The following is a 22,088-nucleotide window of genomic DNA, read 5'->3' on the forward strand; positions in this document are numbered from 1 at the left end:
TCTTGAGCTCGACGCCGCTGCTCTTCTTCTTCTCGGCTCTTGCCTCGAAGTTCCACTCCTGTCTCTTCTTTCTTCTCCGACAGCTTCTGCCAAGGCAGGAGGACACAGCTGAGCCTGAGAAGCTCCAGCTCCTGGGGAAAAAGGGGCAAGGCTGGGCCCTGTCTCCACCCGCGGGTTCAGAGGGCATCCGCCTGTTGCTTCACAGAGCCCTTCTTTTCCTCCTGGGAAGTCTAAGCTACGCTGCCTACCTCTCTACAGGGGTTTCAGAAGGGACCAGCTTGCTTGCTCGCTCATTCACATCGACAAGACAAGGATACAGGGGGACCGTCCCAGAATAGGGAGCAAATTCTGTGCGCCAACACATGGCGAGCCAGCCCTGCTGCCGAGCAGGAGAGGAGAGCCTCAGCCTTGCCCCCGTACTGGGTACAGGCCAGAAGGGCCTCAGTGTTCTAAGGGGCAAGGGACACAGGCTATGACACACCCCAACTACAAGGGTCCACTCTGGCCAGGGGCCGCCAGTAGGCACCAAGGGTGCCAAGGGAAAAAGCCCTGTCCTGCTTACAGAGTGGGCTGGGGTTCAGGAGAGGTGCGTTTCCCTGCATGAGGCTGAAGTGAAAGCGCCTCTTAAGTCACCAGCAGTTCAACCAACAGACAACAAATGCACAACTGTTAAAACACCACCGTGGCACTCGTACCAAGAAACCAACCCACAGCCCTTGTCAGCCTCAGAACAGCTTCTACGCCCAAGACGGCCTGATAGAGGAGGAAGAAGAGAAAATGACGCCCTAGAAATCTCAGCCAAGCTGCGGAAACCGAACTCAGCGAGACGAGACAACCAGAAAAAAGACAAGCAGTTTTGGATCCCGCAGAAGAGGAAGAACAGCAAACATGGCTGCAGCTACTACTTCAACTCAAAGAAGAGAATACAGACTGGGAAAGCACACAAAACATATGCCTGCCCAAGCCGAGACCATCAGTGAAGTCAAAGCTACCGATGTTAAAATGGACAATATATATATTGGCTACGTTACTAACAATAGCAGCTGTTGGTTTTATGCTGCGGGAATTTCAGCTGGAACAACACAATCCACCTACTGACACAACCAACAATCTAAAGGACATTGCAAAACACAGCAGACATACAACTATCAGCTACCATATTTAACTTTCTGTGTCACAAAAGGACAACTTCACTAATTGACAAATTATCTACTTTTATAAAAGGTTCTTTTGTGTTACAGGGGGGAAGAATAGAAATACTAGGAGGGACCCTAAATCGAGTATTTACTTCTCACTATTTTAAAATGCTGTTAGACAATATGCCATACACAACATGGAAAGCCAAACCTAAACAAGTAGCAAAGAAACAACCAATTACAATTTCAACTGCAGAAACACATAACCCTTTACACACAGTCACTGCAAGAGCCTTGATAAAGCAAAAAAACCAAATCCCTCATACAACACAAGCCCAAAGATGCCCCACAAGGCTGCAACATACAGCAATACACACCTCCAAATCCATTCAAAACACAAACATGCATAAATTGGCCTATACCCAAATTAAACAATTAGAATGGGAGGCAAAGACAGGAATATCAAACATCTTTAACAACAGAACAGATGTAACCTCACAATGGCTCTTAAAAAACATCCAAACCTGTTTAACAAGTTTTCTTAAACTAGCATCCCCAAAACAAAACAGAGACATCATAACCAGCAATAGCCCAGACATTAACCCTGTTTTCATTGGACCCACTGAAATCACTCATCCTGTAGAACAGAGGCTGCCTCAGTCAAAGAGGAAGTCAATTAACAGCAGAATTTTCCCAAAGGCAGCTTCATTGCAGCTAAACCCACAAGTGGCCCAAGAAACAAATAGCCCTAAATCCGTGATACAGTGGCCTTTCCTTAAAACAGAGGTGATGCATTTACACACAACACTAGAAAACCGTATAAACACAGCCTTGCTATGTACAAAACCCCTTTCACTAATCTATCAACCTCTCAAACCTAGAGAAAGATGGATTTTCATACTTTTTACCCCTGTCTCAGAGTGGGAAAAGATTAGAATTTTTGAAAACCAAGATTTTACAAATTACTTTTTAGTTAAAGAAAAAGATAAAAAACACATTGCATAATTGCCTTTGCAAAAAAAGAAACCATGTGTTGCCCCTCAAACATAATAACAATGGCTTACTGCTTAACAACTGGGTGGAATTAGATTTTGTCATCTTCTACCACTATTCCTGTTCCTATAAAAACTTTCCTACTAACCCTTTGGCTAAACAAACAAGTGACTTTTGGTGAGGAAAACAACAAGCAAACCCCTCTTATCTCTCACTCAAAATCTCCTTTCTTACATAATAAGGGAAAAAGAAAGCAAAACATAGCGAACTAAAACTTGATTAACTATTCACTCATACCACTGCATTTTACATTTTCAAGAAAATATCAATTTTACTTCTAACATTTGTGGTTTTTTCTTTTTTGTTTTCAAATCAGTTTTCTTAAAAGTACTGTAAATTGTTTTCTTAAGAATAGAAAATAGTTTAAAAACATTTACACATGGAATAAAATTTAGCATCTCACCATTTTAAAGCCCAATATATTCATTAATTCATATTTTTTAAGTATAAAACTGGCTGATACACAACTTTCATTAGGTTTAGCAGTTTCACATTCTTCTAGCTATGCTAAAGAATGCAAGATAAACCTTTTATCAATCAGCAAACAAAATTACTACACATATTATAAAAAGTGGAGCAATATAAGCAATTTACTAGGGAGCTAAATTTGAATTAAGTAAATTTACCCACAGATTGTTTCAGCATAGATTGCATGCTGATTACTAATCAATTGCTGGACTCAAGATGAAAAAGATTTGAAACCTTCAGTTTATAGTGTAAAGAGAGAGAAAATTCTCTTTGTTGCCTAAAAGCTTTTGCTATTGCCTTTCACTACATGAATTGGTGTCATTTTAACCGAAAACATTTAAGTTTATCTCCCCAAAACCAGAACACTACAGCTTTAAAAATTTTTTCCCTATTTTTTCATTAATTTCCCAGTAGCTTTATTTGAATTATTAAAAATAAAAGTTATTAGAAGTTAATAAATTCGCAAATACATCCACATACATGCAATTATCATAACAATGTTATTCAAATAATAAGTATAGAACCTTAAACATCCCCATATTTGTTAGATTCAAACATTCTCAAAACATTTTGCTATCACAGAACAACATACATAATGTCAACAGGAATGAAAAATAGCTGCTTGTAAATTGCAACTACCCGAGAGACTGAATTAAACCTGGTTACAGTTGCTCTAACTGATATTATTAAGAAATGGGGACTGTAAAGTGTTCCAAAAAAAATTTAACAGGACCAACAATGGAATCTCCAATACAAAGAAAAGTACACAACGAAAGATGATCCTTAAAGCCTTCAGCCAAAAAGCAAAAGACACTATAACATAGAGTGACTCACTGCTATTGCTTCAAAAACTACATTCACCTGATCCTCACATCTATTCCTGCCCAATTTTCATCTGAAATAGACTGAACTGTTATTAACATGTTTGCCAAGATTGTTTTTAAAAGTAAAAAATGATTACAAAAAATAAGTAAATGGGACACTAAGACCATCTACATCTGGACAAACAGAAGAAGACAATGGAACAACAAGGTACAAACCGTGGACCGGGACTCTAAGTTTTACAACTTACTCATATATGCAAGACATTTAAATTGTTTTGTAATTAACCTATGAATGTTATAATTGATTCATGCTATGCTACTTTGACATCTCGAAGCCTCCTTCCTTCGAGATTTCACTAACCCTCATTTACCTAGAAAAATACATATCACATAATTCCTTGTTAATCACACAAAATCTAACTCTTACATGAGACACATCCATTCACACACATTCCAAACAGAATAATACAACAACACACACTAGAAAAAGGCAAAAGGTACTACCAAATACTAATGTAATTGTTTTGCAATTTCAAAAATTCCAAAAACCATAAACAGAAACAGTGATCCTGTATGTTATTCAGCAAAAGCTAAAACATATCTCACAAATCAGAAGATAATCCATTCCACAAACATGCCGGGCTCACCCACAGAACAAACAATTGTAAAAAGAGCACACTGCACACTAAAAGAAATGCTTCAAAGGCAAAAAAGAGGGGAGTTGGTATATAGCCCCCAGGAACACTTATGGAAAGCATCATATGTTCTAAATTTCTTAAACTGTGATGAGACAAACCACAGCAGGTATGAATACCAACATAAAACTCAAATACTTTCATCTTCCAAAGCACCAGTTATGATTAAAAATCTAATATCTAGGCAATGGTCAGGACCAGTAGATCTCATAACTTGAGGGAGGATATATGCCTGTGTATCCAAGGGTACCAAATTACAAAGGATCCCTTCTAAATGTGTCAGGGCTTATATTAGCCCTCCCCCACAACAGAAACAATCACCAGAAAAAATGAGTGAAGAAACCAGATTTGAAGAAACATAACCAACAACAGAAAAAAGAACACACCACACATTGAGAAACATGCTATAAAAACACAAAAAAGGAGGGGAAAGAGATATGGGTCTGGTCCCTATACGTGTACATCTACCTTAACACTTCTTCAAAACAGGAACAATCACAAAGAAGCAATAGATGATACAACAGAACCAAAAGAAACACACAAACAGTAACCAATACAAAACCAAAACTCCATGATTCAAACACAATAAAGGGTTTAAGAATGCAAGTGTGAGGAGAGAATTAAACAGTGGCCCCTGGAATGTGAATGAGAAAGTTGAGTGGAGATATGCATGTGTTTGTGAATGTAAATACACTTTATAGCAAGACATCTTAAACACTCATTGAACAGCACTACCTCAAACAACACTACTTCAAACACAACATCTACAACCCAACACATTTCCCTTGCAAATAAAGATGATGCCTTTACCCAATCACACAAAATTACCCTCAGATAAAAGGTTCCACACTTCTACAAACCCTGGGTAATTCAAGGTTGCTTGAATATTGCACAAACCAATAAAGTTGTAAACAGTTCAATAAAGGCCTTGTGACCATAGGCCCTGTTTTTTATAAACAGTTAAGATAATATTGGTTACATTAAGAATGTTTAAAAAAATGTATTGTTTTACAACTTGTTAATTATTTAGAAAAAGGGGAGATGTGGCAAGGAACTATGGGAGTTGTAGTTTTCCGGGTTCTCACGCAATACTTGATTGTCATTGGTTGGAAGATCATGTGGCATGTTTAAGCGCTGTATTTAAACCAAATTGTTTTGTAATAAACCTTAATTCTGCCCTGGCACTTGATTGTGTCACCGGCGGCGTTCGTGCCTTATTCACTACCTCACTGACACTTCACCTCACTCACACTTTACCTGAGATCTTCCCTCAAAACATCCCCTGGATGTGCTTTCAATGTTCCCTCAGCTTTACCTCTGTGAAACTCTCAGTCCCCTCTGTGTTACCTCACCAAGGGTGACGGAGTTCAAGCTTTTTCCTCAGTAACTCCACTGAAACACCCTGCTGCCCCTGCTGCTCAACAATCCCTACCTCTGTAACAGCCCAAAATCTGCCCTAGGGCGACTCCACAACCTTTCATCGAGCTTCTCTAAAGCGCCTTTAAAAAGCTTCTCTAAAGCTCCCGTCCCACAGACCGGGGGAGGAGCGGGACACTGAGGCTGAGGGGAGGGGGGGGGGGGGGGGGGGCAGGAAAAGCAACGCAGCTGCAGCGACCAACCCGCCCTGCTCTGTCCCACCCCGTCTCGTCTCCCTCAGGGCACCCTCAGAGCCCCTCGGTGACCCTCCAGAGCACCCTTTTCGCCCTGTATCCCTCACAGCCCCTAAAGGGATACAGGAGACACTCACTCACCCCTCGGGGCACCCTCTTCGCCCTCAGAGATCCTCAGAGACACACCAGGCACCTGCCTCCCCCCTCAGCAACATGGCGGGAAACCTGCCTTCCCCTCAGGGACACAGAGAACACACACCTCTCCCTCAGTGACTCTCAAAGTTCCTTGCCGGTACTCAGGGCACCCAATTGCCTCTCAGTGATCCTCAGCAACAAACAAGACACCTGCTTTCCCCTCAGCGACCCTCACAGCCCCTCAGGGAACCATCTTCACTCACAGTAACACTCCCAGAACCCTCAGCAACCCTCGAGGCACCCACTTTCCCCTCAGTGATGTACAGGACACCCACCTCTTCCTCACTGACCCTCAAAGCCCCTCAGTGACACTTGGGGCACCCGATTGCTCCCCCGTGACCCTCATGGACCCTCAGTGACACACAGGACCTCCTCCTTTCCCTCAGTGATACAGGGGGCACCAGCCTCCTCCTCTTGTGACCCTCAAAACCCCTCAGTGACACTCAGGACATCATGTATTTCACCCCCAAAATGTCCCCTACTCAGCTTTTCCCTCCAGGATTTTCAGTCTGTCCCTCACACTTTACCTGAGATCTTCCCTCAAAACATCCCCTGGATGTGCTTTCGAAGTTCCCTCAGCTTTACCTCTGTGAAACTCTCAGTCCTCTCTGTGTTACCTCACCACGGGTGACAGAGTTCAAGAAGCTTTTCGCTCAGTAACTCCACTGAAACACCCTGCTGCCCCTCTGACACCGTTGCTCAACAATTTGTATTACCTTTGTAACAGCCCAAAATCTGCATTAGGGCGACTCCACAACCTTTCATCGAGCTTCTCTAAAGCGCCTTTCGCTTGCGCCCGCCTCACAGACCGGGGGAGGAGCGGGACACTGAGGCTGGGGGGGGGGGGGGGGGGGGCAGGAAAAGCAGCGCAGCTGCAGCGACCAACCCACCCTGCTCTGCCCTACCCCGTCCCGTCTCCCTCAGGGCCCCTCGGTGACCCTCCAGAGCTCCCTTTTCGCCCTGTGTCCCTCACAGCCCCTAAAGGGACACAAGAGACACTCACTTACCCCTCGGGGCACCCTCTTCACCCTCAGAGATCCTCAGGGACACACCGGGCACCTGCCTCCCCCCTCAGCAACATGGTGGGAAACCTGCCTTCCCTTCAGGGCCACACAAAGTACACACCACCCCCTCAGTGACACAGGTGGAACCCACCTGCCTGGGATAATTTGTTTTTCAAATTACCAAATTGAGATTATTCACACCTGAAAGTCCGTAAAGAAAATACGTTTGGGTGAGGCACTTCACATACACTAACCACCTTTTGTAATTAATTTTGTAATGCTGAGGAAATTACGGAAGCATGAAACCTGTGAATAACTTAGGAGTATTTTAAAAGGACTTGTAGTTAATGGGCCTGTTAACCTGATATGATCCAGGTGAAATAGTGGAAAAAGGCAAAGAATTTCAGTGATAAAGAATTAAATTATAGGAATACAATTAATTTGTAGAAAATAGGCCTGATTTAACTCTTTGAGAGATTACAGATGTAATCCTACTGTGGAGATGTCATACACTTTAACTATTAGAAGGCATCCAGCAAGCTCAATATGCTACTGCTCATTTAAAATAGCTGGCACTGTAGCACGCATAGTCTAGAACTGATGGGTTAGAAAAATAATGCCAGTAAGAAATAATCATCCAGTGAGGCTGTTTAAAATTGTGTCTTCCAAAGGAAAACAGCACTCAAAGGAAAGTGATGCCAGTTTTATGCATCCCCTGGATTTAAATATAAAATCACGATAGATAAAATATGCAGATGACACAGAGATTTGACAGCATGACAGATAATGATGCTGAAGTCAAACAGAGTAGTTTGGTAAACAGAACAAACCCATGCAGTTAGCTGCTGTTTTAATATATTCACATGCAGAGCTGTATGTCTGAAAAAAATATAAAATGTGTAAGTATGGAGGGGAGGACAGTATCCTTGAAAACAGCAACTTTGAAAAGTGCTTATAAATCATTTTGAACAACTGAGTCAACACACACTTCTAATGTGATATGTGAGGTAAACAGGATTAACAAGAATTTTTAAATCTATTCAGAAAGGCAGTGTGTAGGAGTAGGAAGGCAATTTTTTGTTTATATAAGCACTGATGAATCCAGTACTAGAATACTGCTTACAAGTCAGGTGTTAAGTGTTTCTAACAGTGGAAGAAATGAAGAAGGTGTAAAAAGAAAGCCATAAAGATTATCTGATGCTGGAAAAAAAGCCTTACTGTGAAGGACAGAATGAATGCAATTTGCTAAGCTTATCAAAAAAAGTTTGAAAAGTAACTTGATTGTAGCAGAGAAGTACTAACACACAGAGAACATACCATGTATTAAAAGGCTTTTTAACCTCAGGGAAGAGAATATGAGGAAAAACAAGGACTAAGAGCTACAGCCAACACATTCAAACTATCAGTTAGACAAAGATCAGCACGTCAATTAGTGAGCAGAACAGGTCTGATGCATCTCCACACATGGAATCTTCAAACTGAAGCTGTGGTTTTTTCCATCATATGGGAAGTTGCCTGGCTAAATTATTGGTCTCAGACTCAGAAAATAGTGCTTCCTCCTTGTATGCAATGTAGTTTAGTATATTCCCACACTGTGTGATATTTAGTCTATTTTTACACAGAAACAGTATGGTCTGAGAGAAAAATCAACACTAGTACTTTAATGGTAATATATCCAACATAATTATGTATAAAAGTGAAGAAAAATGAAGCATGTAGCAGTAGCAAAAAGTGTTTTCTGATTATAAAGTAAAAATTGTCATACCAGGGGGAAGATTTTTTTCTTAACATGAAAACCCCACTAGATGGCACTGTAACATCCCCTTAGAAATGTTCTCACTGACCGACAGCCTGATTATCCATTTTTAATCAAGACTAAAAGAATTTATGAACCAGAGTATGAAGAATCCAGGGGACATAAAATCCTGATATTAGACAGGATGGGTTTTCTTTCTTTCTGTTTACTGTACACGATCTACTCTTCACTGTCTAGTTTATGATTATCTTCATTATCTTTATGCACTTAAATATTTGGAGACTTTGTTTAAGGGAACTTTATCGGTACCAAATTATATCAAATGCTCCTTAGAATATGGAACTGAACACCATTCCAATGCATAGTTTGATTGCTGGCTAGGCTTTGTTATCTTCCTGCTAGACTTAGTTGAATAAATTACAGCGACTCTTTCTTTTAAAGTGAAATAGAGGCTATGGGCTCCTCTCTCAGTAGGACATGGCATCAAAAATGCTTGGAAGTTCATTAATACACAGTAGCAGGAATTATTGTTTCAGTAAAACCCAAGAAATACGCTGTGTATTTATAAAGACTCTTTTCTGGGATTTCATCTGTATAATAAATTATTTACAGGAAAAATTGATCACTTTAAAGCTACTTCTTCCAGACAAGATGCTGCCTTTAAATACTCAAGGCATTAAGTGGGAAGAAAGGAATCAGCTCCCACTTCACATTTCCCTTGAAACTTTTAAGATCCTCAGCTATTCAGGCTGCCCTATTTGTGGGAGTTACCATATGAGTGGTGAAACTGTTAAAATCAGGGAATTACTGTATAGGTCTGGTTGAAGAAACGGAGAGGGTCTATACTGTAGTGTAACACACCCAGTGTCTCAAAATTGAAAGTATTAGGCTTCCTGATATAATTTTAGTAAAAAAATAAAGGAAATACAAACCTCCTGCAGATGACAATCTCATGTTGAAAATGCATTCAGACCCTACACATAGCAAGGTGACTGTAAGTGTCTGGATGTGCTTTGAGTTTGGCCCTTCAGAGAATCAGAGCTGGCATGTCCCCTCCTTGGCACTCAGAGTCTCTAAGTGTCTTTGACAGTTTAGGCTTTCAGAGGTTTATTAGTGAGCCAGGTGAAAACTGTGCTGCAGAAGAAGGTGCTGCTAAATATAATTGGTTTTTAGCCCAGAATATAGATGCTTTGCTACACAAAGGGCTACTAAAAGCAGCCTGGTGTAGAATATAAAAAATGTATCTAAAACCTTGATAAAATCAGCCACAAAAATTCACCAACTAAACAACCAAATCATTACAAAAGTCAGTTGAATAAGGGGCTGAAAAATCCTAAGCAGAAAAATAGAAATGATGGGAATTTGGAAGGTTGGGCTATCACTACAATGTGAGCACTACACATCAGCTGCAATCAATAAAGGAAGCAGAGCTACTACTTGGTCAAGTACTCTATTGACAAGCAAGACATAGGTCATTAGACATGGAATGTGATCCTTTACCCAGCTGCCATATTGTAGTACCACATTTCATTTCAGAGCAGAGAACTGGAACTATTTTCCTAGTCCTCTTTACCCAGTATCAGTTAATTGCACTGTCATCCTTGGCTGCTAAACCTGCTGTCTTTCTCATGGAGATCACCTGCAGGTTTTCTCACTTACCATAAGCTTCAGGACAGGCCCCTCTCTCTTAACTTCAGCTCAGTCAGTGGGAAAATCCTTTCTTGTGTCACAAACCATTATCAAACTGAAGATGACTGTCTTAAGGCAGTTGGTTCACTCTCCACCTGAGTGAGAGTACTGAGTTAGGATGAGTTTAGACCTGCACCAGCATGACAATATAAAGAGATACCCATTGTTTCATTCAACTTCATTTAGATTGGCTGGTATGGTATCACAGCAGAAAGCAGCTAAACAGGTACACACAGATGCACACATAGAGCTCCTCAAAATTCTAATGTATTTAATTGCCATGATATAATAAGACATAACACTCCACATTCAATTGAATCTGCAACAGAAATGTAGTGAATGGGAAATCCAAAAGCAGTGCTCTTTTCTCTGTCAAAGGACAAGGGGGATCTGCTACAGATAAGTAGTGGTGCTGGTCAGGCATCTTTAACTAGGGAGACAGTGCTGAAACATGCCTTCTCTTTCTGGCCTTCCCTTGCTATCCCTTCTTTTAGGATCTGTGCTCTCAGGTTCCCCACTGCACATTTGTGGCAGGGGTTGGCCTTGCAGGTACTTTTCTCATCCATTTCGACCTATGCATGTAATTTAGTTACAAGTTTTAAAAAGAAATATCCCTTTCCCTTGGTGTCTAATTTTTTTAGATTAGTCAACTGCCAAACTGCCAAGCTCTACGCAGGCAACCAGCCCTGTAGCAGAAGACTGTCAGTTCCCTCTGTGACTGAGGACCCCATAAGCCAGGTCAGCTGAACAAGTATATGTGACCTCAATTGATATATTTGCCCCATGTCATAAATATGAAATTTTTCTCACTGACTCTGTCATTCAGTTACAGATTTTTTTTTTTTTGGTGACTTATTCTTCTTTTTTCTTGCTGTTTTTCATTTTATGGCACTAATTTGTCACTATCAGCAACTCATTCATATCTATGTCAACCAATTAGAGATAATTCATGTGGGTACTGTTGCATTAGCTAATGTAATTTCATTCTGTGGTCAGGTATTGTAGTGGTTTTCTTGTTAGTCTTTGAAAGAGCTGTTAATACTAATGAATAAAATAATATGAAAATGTGGTAGCTGCGGTGTCATATGTAAGCCTGAGGTAAAACTGCACTTGGACAAGTTCTTTTGTGAAGGAGACAGGACTTGATGTTTGCCAGATCTCTTAATAGGCAAATTTAGTAATCTAAAGTATTTCTCTATCTCTCTTCACACACAAGGGAGTTTTATCTGTTGCTCCTAAGAAGAAACTGTTCCCAGGTCCAATACAGAAGCATTGCTAGTTTTCCTGACGCCTTTTTTTCCCCCCTCTAGAATAATAATGTTTTGCTTGGACCATCTTCCTCTTTCTCACTAGCTGTTTCAAGTATTTCTATGGCTCTAATTCATCTTTTTTTTTTTCCTCATAAGACAGTACAAATACATCCTCTGAGATTCTGTTAGACTCTCATATGCAAGGTATATAATATAAAACCTTAAAAATATATTCTTATTATGTCATCTATGAAACAATTCATTTGTTCATAATAACTCTGTGTGTATTTGCTTGGTAATCTGGCAACGTTTTTTAACATATTTATCAAATATCACAAAGGATTTGGTTCTTTTGCAGTCATTATTTAAAAGATTACTCATCCCCAGTTTGAGAATTTTAAAGAAAACCTACAAAACACAAATTTTTGCTTAATTTTTAGTTTGGTCTTCCAAAATAGAAGTACTATATTCGTCCAAAATTAGATTATTTTTAAGATGGTGGCAACAAATGTATTTTTATACTTGGAGAAATTAGTATGTTTTACATTCACCCTGCAACAGCTGGTTTAGTCTGGCATTATACTTTTTTCCAGAGCTGTTGAGGGATTTCTTTAGCCCAATAGGATTTGTATTGATTTCTGTTGCAATTTTTTTAGTGGTCCTTATTTTTGGAGTTTTTCTCTTATATTGATTCTGAAAGCTCCAGCCATTTGGGTTATTACAAATTTTGCTATATTTATGCTGTAATTCTACTACAATAATCAAGAAGTCAGACCTTCACAGACTTTCATGCACACGCACACAACATAAAAAACCACACACATACACAACTGAACTTGCAACTGGTTTGCTGGAACTCTAAATTTGAATAAACATGAATATTTAAATTGTTAATAAAACATCTTTTGCAGTTTTATGTGTGACAGACACCCTCTGTAGCTTGAAGAGCTCTGGGTGTAGAAAAACTAGCGAAGAGCAACTATCTTTCTACCCTCGGGTGGGAAGCACATTGAAAAATATCTGCACACAGAGGAGATGTGAGGAGATGATGCCCACAGAGTGGACTGAGGCTGAGCAGAGTGAATGTTTTTACATGGTCTGATTCTAAGCACCTGAATGATAAAGTCAGTTCCTACTGTGGGTTGGGAACTGCTGTAGCAGTTATACATCCTACATGCTTGAAAGAATAGGGATCCTGATTCAATTAAAATTCTTCACTATTCTCTAGAAATGTGGACTTTTCATTTAGCACAAGGTTTTACCTTTGCTCTCAGGTGCTGAATTTAGCGCTCAGTATTTTGTGGGTTGTGGGAGAGGAAGAAAAGAAGATTTTCTCATGTAATCAGAAAGCAAGCACTAAGAAATGGACTGGCTTAACAGCAATGGAGATATCCACAGCTCAGTAGTTTGGAAACTATTCTGGACTGTAGAGCAGCATTGCTGGAGCTGAGCTGTTTCAGAGAGCTCGTTACAGAATTGCATTGTTGAGTCATAAACTAAACAGTTGTTGTTCCTGTTAAGATTTCCTGATTGTAATACCATTCCCTTTAGAAATGGGAGACCATTCATTTGAAAAAATAATACATAAAGAGTAGAGCCAGTAATACAGGAACTGAGCTTTGTGTGTAGTGGACCATGCACTGTGATCCATGGGCCACAACCAAGAAGATAAAGATGGATGGCTGTTGAACTTGAGGATAAAACACAATCCCCCATCACTTTTAAATTAATAAAACTTAATTTTAATGAAAAGTAAAAGCAGGCACAAACTGTGAATCAAACAAACAAAAAATAGATGCAAATCTGATAGACCCTGAATAAAATAGTTTCAAAATACTCAGACTTGCTTCTGTGACACTCCATATCACATGTCACATATTATTCACTTGCCTGAAGACTTCTTTTGTGACAAATTCTGGAAAAGAGAAAGAACTGAATGATAGATAATGAAATCTTATGACTTCTGTATTTTTTTTACAGAGAAATTTTTAAACATTGAGATTTTTTCTTTCTGAAGAAGAAATTAATTATAAAATTAACAGATAAAGTACAAGCAAGTTATATTATTTCCACAGAAACTTGAAACTGATTATAAAAGTGAGAAATACAAATTTCTCATGACTGTCATTCTGCTATTGATGGTAGTGACAGCTGCATCTTCTGTGTGCTTGATCAGGGGCTCTGAAATGAACCTCTAAACCCCTTTTGCTTCCCAAATGGGACTTCAAAATATTTTTTCTCTTTGTATATTACACAGACTGATAATCAAGAAGTCTGAAGTTAGGATTGCCATTTAGAGAAAAACACATTTTAGTAAGTTTTTGTAGGGAATTTGAGAGTGAACAAAAGAAAGTACTACATAAAAGGATCCTATTTCTCTATATTCCCATCTTCCATTTAACTGGCAGCTGGAAGTAAAGATTAGTTTAGCTCCAAAATGCATAATCTTATGCAGCTTTCAATAAACTAATAATATGTATTAGTCCCACAAATACATCTTTTTTTGGGCTAAAACTGAATCTTTGTATCTCTTTATCTTTGTCTCTTCTCTGTAAATTTCTTTTTCTGTAAGAAATTGTATTACTGAACATTTGGAAATAAGCCAAAAGAAATGAGTATTGGAGTGGGCCTATAATGTGAGGATGTTTAGATGTATACATAGTATAAAAAAATGCTTATCTAAAGCCACTGCTAATCATCCTAAATTACACCTTTAAAACTAAAATTATCAACTCCTTAAAATACATAATGAAAATGGCATACCATTTGCAGAATTTCAATTTCTGCTTGAAGAGTCTCACAGACACTTTCCCAACTATCATCTTTGCATTTTTCCAATTCTTTCTTAAGTCTGAGTCGAAAAACAAAAAGAAATTTCAGGTCAGAGAACTGTTGCTGGGCAGCTCTTTTTCCAGCTTTGGTCCCAGTTGTCCATTTGACTTGTGTGAGAAAAGCCTCATTGATCTATTTTCATGATCGGGATTTACGTTTGCTAGTTTTGTAATTGGCCCTCCAACATGCCGCTCTCTCACAATACTCTTGGATTTTATTCAGCACTGGTAGTTGTGATGGCAATGTAAGGGAATTCAGAAAGCAACACTTTGGGTTTTTTCAAAGTATGTCTTGATGAAGTAATTTTTTAGACAAATTTCTGGACTGTGTTGTTTTTATAAACCATGAAAGATTTAGGGCCTCATTAGTCATCATTTTCCTTATTTAAACATGTGAATTTGAATGTTGATACTTAGGAAGTACCATATGTTACTGTTCTTATTTTTCCTGAGTATCTATTTGTAGCTAGTGATGGAGACAGAATGTTGGATTAGATGGGTCCTCTGCCTGACCCTGTGCTATCACCAATCCACACCCTTCCACAGACGACTCTGCTGCTGCTGCTGTTCTCCCCCCACTGCTCCCATTATTCTTCATCACTCTTACTGACTGTTTCCCAATAGTCTCAGCCAGGAGTTCTCCAACTTTTCTACAGTAAGAATTACTTTTAATATAGCTATTTCTCCATTTAAAAGATCATTTAGTCCTGCTAAAAGGAGACACCTTAACTTTGCCCATCAGTGACTGTAGTGGTTTAAATTAATACTTAGTTGGCCAAGAGAAATCTGTGCCAGAGCTTTCAGTAGTCTGATAAATACAAGGTGATGAGATTAGACTGAGTCCTTCCATGGCTGTCATAAGAAAAGCATAATGACAAAGCTAAAGTTGTTTTCTCTTAATACCGTTTCAGGAAACAGTGTGAATATTCTGGGACATACAAACAGACTGAGAAAAGGAGGAAAAGTATATATTCTGCTTGTCATTAAATAGCTAAACTGACACATCAAAGCCGGATGTTGTTTCTTCTGAAGTTGAAAGAGGAGGTAGCAACTATTTTTTCTTTTATATACTATAATAGACAAGAAATTATTTAACCCTATTATACAGATGATGCACCTCTTTGGCTGCAATAGAGTTGGTTTTCTACACAAGACAATGGCTTTATTAAAAGCAAAAGATATATTTTCATAAGAGAGGAATAACTTAGTCACTGTGCAACATTAGAATAATAACATAAGACTGCATTGTCAATTTTGCTGTTCCTGTGGAAGATGCAAATATCTTACCCTCAATATGAAAAAAGTATGAGGGAGTAAATGCCTCTGTTTTCAGAAATATTTCTCATAACACATACAAATATCAAAAAAAAAGGAAATTTTGAACTAGACTTTAAATAATGAAATATTCCCTGTGCTGTAGTATATTGTTAATTTACAGACCATTTCACTGAGAGAAGTTCATTTCAAGGTCTAAGATCAGCTTGTGATGTTGATTAAATCAGCCTAACTTCATTGCCTTGTCTACTCAGTGTTCTCTGAGGAACAGAGAACTTAGAAACCTAAGACAAACAAAAACCCTACTTTGCCTAATTTGCCTTAGAAAAAGACACAGTTTGTTGATCTCAGAGAAAATGCTCTCTCACTGTCTTCCACATTATAAAAGTGATGCATAGTCTGTTTGCTAGTTGTCAGCTAAGAATGATACCAGTCCACGGTAGCTGTACATTAAGGATAGAACAACCAGAAGATAAGCAGTAGGAGTTGCTTATCTGTGTCCTGGGATTGTGAATTAATTACTATTGACGATGTGCTTTGAAACTAATATTTTGCATATGGATTTAAAAATTTTATTTCAAATATTTTATAGAACTTCTAAATGTAGTGACAGCACAATTCCTTATATAGCATCAGGTTGTGGTGATAAAAGACACATTCATTCAAATGTGGTGTTTAATTCTTACATTAATCAATTGATTCTGCTTTCAAGTCTTACTTCTTTCTTATTTAGAAGCTAGATAATTACAGTATGTGCCAGGAATATTATACTCACAAAATAAGGGGCTGTCTGTTAGGTTACAGTCTACAAAATTAATGCATTGGAAACGCCTGAGTTACTGAATAAATGATGAAGTTTTACCAGAAGGAATGTGAGACAATGGAACTATTAAAAAAATGCTTAACCTGAAAGCAGATTTAGGTTTTTCATTTTACATTTAAGATAAGCAGGATATTCATATTCATCTTTCCACTATCAGATTAAATGTGCAAACCAATTATTCATGAAACTATACTGTTTAGATGGAAGGCAGGTTTTCTGTCACCTTTGGAAATGGAAAGAGATGTAACTTTTGCCAGAACAAGGATTAATATGACAATTATATCCTCGCTTATGACTATGATAAAAAGCAGATCTCTTATAAAGAATAATCTGAAAAATCACATTAGCATTTGGCCGTCCATGTCCTTTGGTTTTGTTTTATTTTTACCATTTTGTTCTCTTTGGTGACAATAAAATATATCTTTATAATAAGTCATTGCACTGCACTAAGAGTGTATTGGTAAATTACAGCATCACAGGCTCTCATGAACAGCTGGAGCGGAAGTGCCGAATTTGCAATAGCAAAACCCAGTCTTAAATCAAGTAGGTGGGACAACAACATCAGCATTTTTTGGATGCTAGCTTGTCCTAGACTGAGCTCTACTATCAATGGCCCATTTTCCATTATTCTTGAATGCCAGAAGTGACAGAGATGAAGAAGGAGGAGACCACTGAAGATGATCGATTTTGCAGCTTTGAAATGAGCCCAGCTATTAAATGTCATTGGCGTTTGTGGTTGATCCACTCTTCTTGAATTTCAGCTGTATATGCACAAGGAAAATAGGAAAAATAATTGTGAAATCAATACATGCTGGTATTATAAATTGAACTATGGAAAAAATAATGTTATTGTCAAACAGGTTTCTCTGAAAATCATCCATGGATTCAAATTACTGGATGAAGACTTCAGTATCCAAAACTTGCATTTCAAGAATAATTTTATGTAAAGAGTTCTCAAAGGAGAAATAATTTATGTAGAAGGCAGGATTAACATGCATTTTTGGTCTGTTTTTTTTCCCCTAAGTGGGGATGAAACACTCTAACTGGTTGTTGTTGGCACTGCAGAAGGAGCAGACTGTCTCTTAGTTATGTTTTGCTGAGATAGGTAAAACATCTTCTTTGTATTCTCCTTCTTGTCTTTGCCTTGTTTATGACCACCATTTTATTTTTTAAACATAAATTGGAGGGAAGACATTATGGTGTATTATAAAACAGAATTGCTTGACATTGATATACAGGGCATAGAATTCATGGTACAAAATGAAATTGTGTAGGAAGTTATATATAAAACTTGAGAGTATGCATGTTGATTTTCCTGAATTTTGTTGTAAACTCCAGGAGATACATTTATCAAGGTTTTAAAACTTTATTGAGACTGAAGAAAACATCAAAGACTTTGGTTTATTGTCTCAAGCTGAAGCAGAGGTAACGCATTGAGGTCATTCACTCCCACTTCAGTACTGGCACTAAATTAATATCTATGTTTCTCTAGTGAGAGCAAGATTTTGGTGGGTATTTACAATCTGCTGACACTACTAAACAGAAAATGCTATTGATACAGCTGCAGAAGTCAATCAATTTCAGACTATTATCAATTGATTGAGGAAGGGAGAAAACAAGTCCTAAACGGAGTTTAGTATCTCAAAATATAAACTCAAGTACTTGAGCTACACAATTAAATTATAAAAGTCTGTGCTTGGTGGAGCAGAAAGAGAATAAAAACTAAGAAAGTGATCTAGGGGTAATAATAAATACTAGCAAGAAGATTAAACATGAAAGCGAAGAGGGTACTAGACCACATAACAATGGGAATTAAATGTAAATTAAAAGAAATAGAGCTACCTTAGGTAAAATGAGAAAGTTTTGGCTTTTGCTGTCCTGGATCAAATGCTGAATGTAAAATATGCAATTTTCACTGATTAAAGCTTGCATTTTGTGAATGCTGTCAGGCAACTATTTATAGGAGTAGTTAGAGGTCTTCAAAAGTGTGGTGGTATTTTTTTTTTAATTTATATTCCCCAAATACATAAAACATCACAAGACATCTTTGAGGAATATATTATTATAGATGAATAAACATGAAAAGGTTAAGGCACACTGAATTAAACTGCACATTAGGGTGAGATTTGCTTTTGTGCAGACAGTAAACCAAAGATATATGGACTACTTTTCACAGGAACTGGAAGAAGAGTTACACAGGAAAGACAAAATGTACAAGCATCAGAGATGTGAAAATGAAACGTGTTTTTAGGGGTCAGTAAGATTCCTATTGAGGCAGGAAAAGTAAATAGGGGTCAATGATCCCTCTCATTCAATTTTCTTGATTTTTCTATTGTACATGGAAAATTAGATCCTAATCTGGATATATTAATATTGCTACCCTATTGCTGAAATCAGTGTCTGTATAATGTACTGCTTTCTTCATGTGTATAATTTTCTCAGAGCTAAAAAGGATTTAGAATTGTCCTTCTTTCCTTCTGCATTATGGGCTCTCCATACTCTACTCATCTTCCAGGTTGAATGCATCTCCTTTTTTTGACAAGTAGGTGAGAGATTTGTACACAATATTTTTACACCCTCCTGCTTCTTGTTGGAAATAACTCTTGCTTTTATCTTGTCCACAGCTATATTTACTTTTGATGTTTATAGCTGTATTTTGCTCATGCAGTAGGCTCAGACCTCTCCTTTGCTTCCAGGTACCTATTGTTGAAGCCCTTAGTTGTGTACAAATAGATCAACTTGCACTGTATATAATTATATTCCTCCTCTTTTTCGGCAAATTCCAGTCTACAAGGTGTAGTTTTTTGATTATTTTACACTATTGTCATAAAACACTTTCTATTCCAAAGTCATTATTTATAACATTAACCATGACCAGCAGTGACTGTAGGTACCTTCTTCAAGTGCCAGAATTTCTATTTTCAGTCCTGTTTCTGTTGTTAATATTAGTAATTTCTTTCCTTAATTTTTAAAATATGTCTTCCCCAGGTAAACTAGTAGTTTCCCATGTGGGTTAACATCAAATACTTTATTAATGTCTAGATGGATGGCATTTGAATTTTCTTTGCCTAACCAATTTGTTGTCTTGTCAAGGAAAGATATCATTAGTCAGATTTGATCTACTTTTTGTAAATACATACTGCAATTCATAATGGAAACTTATTTTAACATAATTCAAACTATAATAGTTCCACTAGGCACTGCCATTAAAAAGGAAAGCTCAAAAAATCAATGAGGAGATTGCCATTGAAAAACTAATTTTGAACCATAAGAATTACTCCAGAGACTGATATCTCTAGATTATAAAATTTAAAATAAAATTAAATTGCAAATTTTTTTTTAACCCCATCAGGACCATACATGGCCTTAGGCAGTCTGCTGTTAGCATGAAATATTTTTCAGCTCTAATGAATATATTTCCTGTATGACCTGTATGAAAGAAAGAATTACTTTTTCCTTCCTAATTTTGGTAATGGAGTTTCTTTTTCTGCATTATGAAGTCTAAGAAGCAATACTATATTTTTGGATTTAGACAAGTATACAAAGCCTTGAACTACTTAGAAAGTAAGCAGATTTCATGCACTTCCTTTCTGCTACTTCTTTTCTGAAGTAGAAGAGAGATTCAGGTTTCAAAGAAACATTTTATCCTCAGTCTACCTTTTAAATAGTGTGAAAAATATCAGTTTTAGGTAGAAATGTTCTGTTGTTAGTCTAAATGAGCCTCAATTAAAATTATTTCTAGGCTGCTTTACTTAAGGCTACACAAAAATTTAAAATTAAAATGTGAAAGAAGATAAATAATTAATATAGCAATTACAATTAATATCATAGTGAAATGACATAGTTAGGAATTTACTGGTATCAGTTAGTCTCTGCTTGACTCCTGAGTTGTTCCACTCAAGTGATGCTACTTGCTACCTGCCAGGGAAATGGGACTCAAGAGAGCTGATGCCAAAGTTCTTTCCTGCTGTTTTGTGTTTGAGGTTGGCATTGGCAGAAAAGATGATTAAAATAAAGCTTTTGATCTTAATTGCAGATCTCTTCAGAAAAAAAAAAGCCTTCTTTTCTTAAATATTTCTCTGAATTATGTGCCTGTAAAATGACACTTGCATTGTCCAGGGTGCCTTCTTTGAGTAAGAGGGTACAGTGTCTTACCCATAACTGTATCTGTGCTTAACATTCAAATTTTGGTTACCTTTTTTCTGTATCTGCTGTGTATTAAAACAAGCCTCTAACTGCAGCATCATCAGCTTTTAGAATTACCCGTGTGTGTTTCTCATGACCTTTTGTAATTCTTTGATGGATTTGAGAGAAATTTTATGAAACTGCAGACGTGGTATAGGACATTTTTCTCAGATCAAAGATGAATTGCTGTAATTTGAATTAGCTGGCTACACTGAAACACAATTTACTTTTAGATATATACTTAATTGTAATGAAGATTCTTGCCTTGCCAGCTACTTTTGATATTGATTTTTAAGCTGGAACTAGGAATGTGATACAGTAACAGACTTGCAGGGTGATCAGGGAGCTACATATATCAGGTTATTGATGCTGCCTGTCTCTCACATTTGTTCTAAGAAAGCATTGAAAACATTGGTATTTTTGCCATTTAAAGAGCAATGTGCTTTCCAGCTCTGTAAAAAGAGAATCAAATTTTGTGCTTATTTCATAGAAAAAAAATGTATTTTTGATCCACATTACTTGTGCCAAAATATTATCATCTTTATATGTAATAAAAATGATTTTCAGTAAAACCTAGAATTCTATTCTTGCAATAAATTTTGTATGGGGAAAAAACCTAATCTTGTTAGGCTAAAAAGGGTTGTTTCTCTGACACAGTAGGTTCAATTGCATCGATTTTAACATGGCCAAAATTGACTCCTGTTAAGATATATACACTGGTACATGCATATATCTCAAGGAGAACCTTCAAGGATGAAAGCTATGCAACCTCTCTGGCCAACCTTTTCCTTTGCTTACACTATCCTCATGATGAAAGTGTTTTTCCTTAAATTCATTCTAAATCTTCTTGTTTCAACTTCTGCTTTTTGCCTTTTGTTGTCCTGCTGTGCAGCATTGTGCAGGTCCTGGCTCCTCTTCTTGATGATATCCTTGTAGGTACTGGAAAGTGATCAAGTACCTCCTGGGGGACTATTTATATTCTGCAATGTTTAAAGCACGTAATACTTTAAAGCCCCCCTTTCACTCTCTTAATTCAGTAGTCCAAATCAAGAAGTGATGGGTAGGCTATGTTAAAGAAGAGAAAAAAAAAAAGAATTGCTAGAGTCGTATGAGTCTGATAAGAGTTTGGGATGATTCTAAAGAGCACAGCACTATGACAGAGAGAGGTAGACAAATGAGGATTGCCTGAGTAGCTCTACAGAAAAGCAGAATCTATTAGTGCTGACATGGAAGTACAGTAGCATATCTATGTTGCTTCTGGCATCTGAGTTAACTTATTCAGGGCTATCTCTCT

The 22,088-nt window shown here is 37.7% G+C and overlaps 1 protein-coding gene across 4 annotated transcripts in view; it reads right to left on the reverse strand.

Annotated features, from left to right (window-relative positions):
* CCDC172 (coiled-coil domain containing 172) overlaps nucleotides 1–22,088 on the reverse strand; it is a 32,686-nt gene continuing 10,598 nt past the window's right edge. For 2 of the 4 annotated variants that reach the window (XR_003535673.1, XR_003535671.1), the window contains 4 exons: nucleotides 14,444–14,531; nucleotides 13,571–13,595; nucleotides 10,401–10,525; nucleotides 1–86 (listed from right to left, as the gene is read on the reverse strand). Coding sequence is in view for 1 of the 4 variants with exons in the window: in XM_027692271.1 (XP_027548072.1) it covers nucleotides 13,563–13,595; nucleotides 14,444–14,531 (121 nt within the window). In the remaining 3 variants the exon portion in view is untranslated. Of the gene's footprint in view, nucleotides 87–10,400; nucleotides 10,526–13,440; nucleotides 13,596–14,443; nucleotides 14,532–22,088 lie in introns of those variants that run through there. The other 2 variants (XR_003535672.1, XM_027692271.1) reach the window with 2 other exon arrangements.

Source organism: Neopelma chrysocephalum, unplaced genomic scaffold (assembly GCF_003984885.1).
Source record: "Neopelma chrysocephalum unplaced genomic scaffold, ASM398488v2 Primary Assembly neopelma1_85, whole genome shotgun sequence".
Lineage (NCBI taxonomy): Eukaryota > Metazoa > Chordata > Aves > Passeriformes > Pipridae > Neopelma > Neopelma chrysocephalum.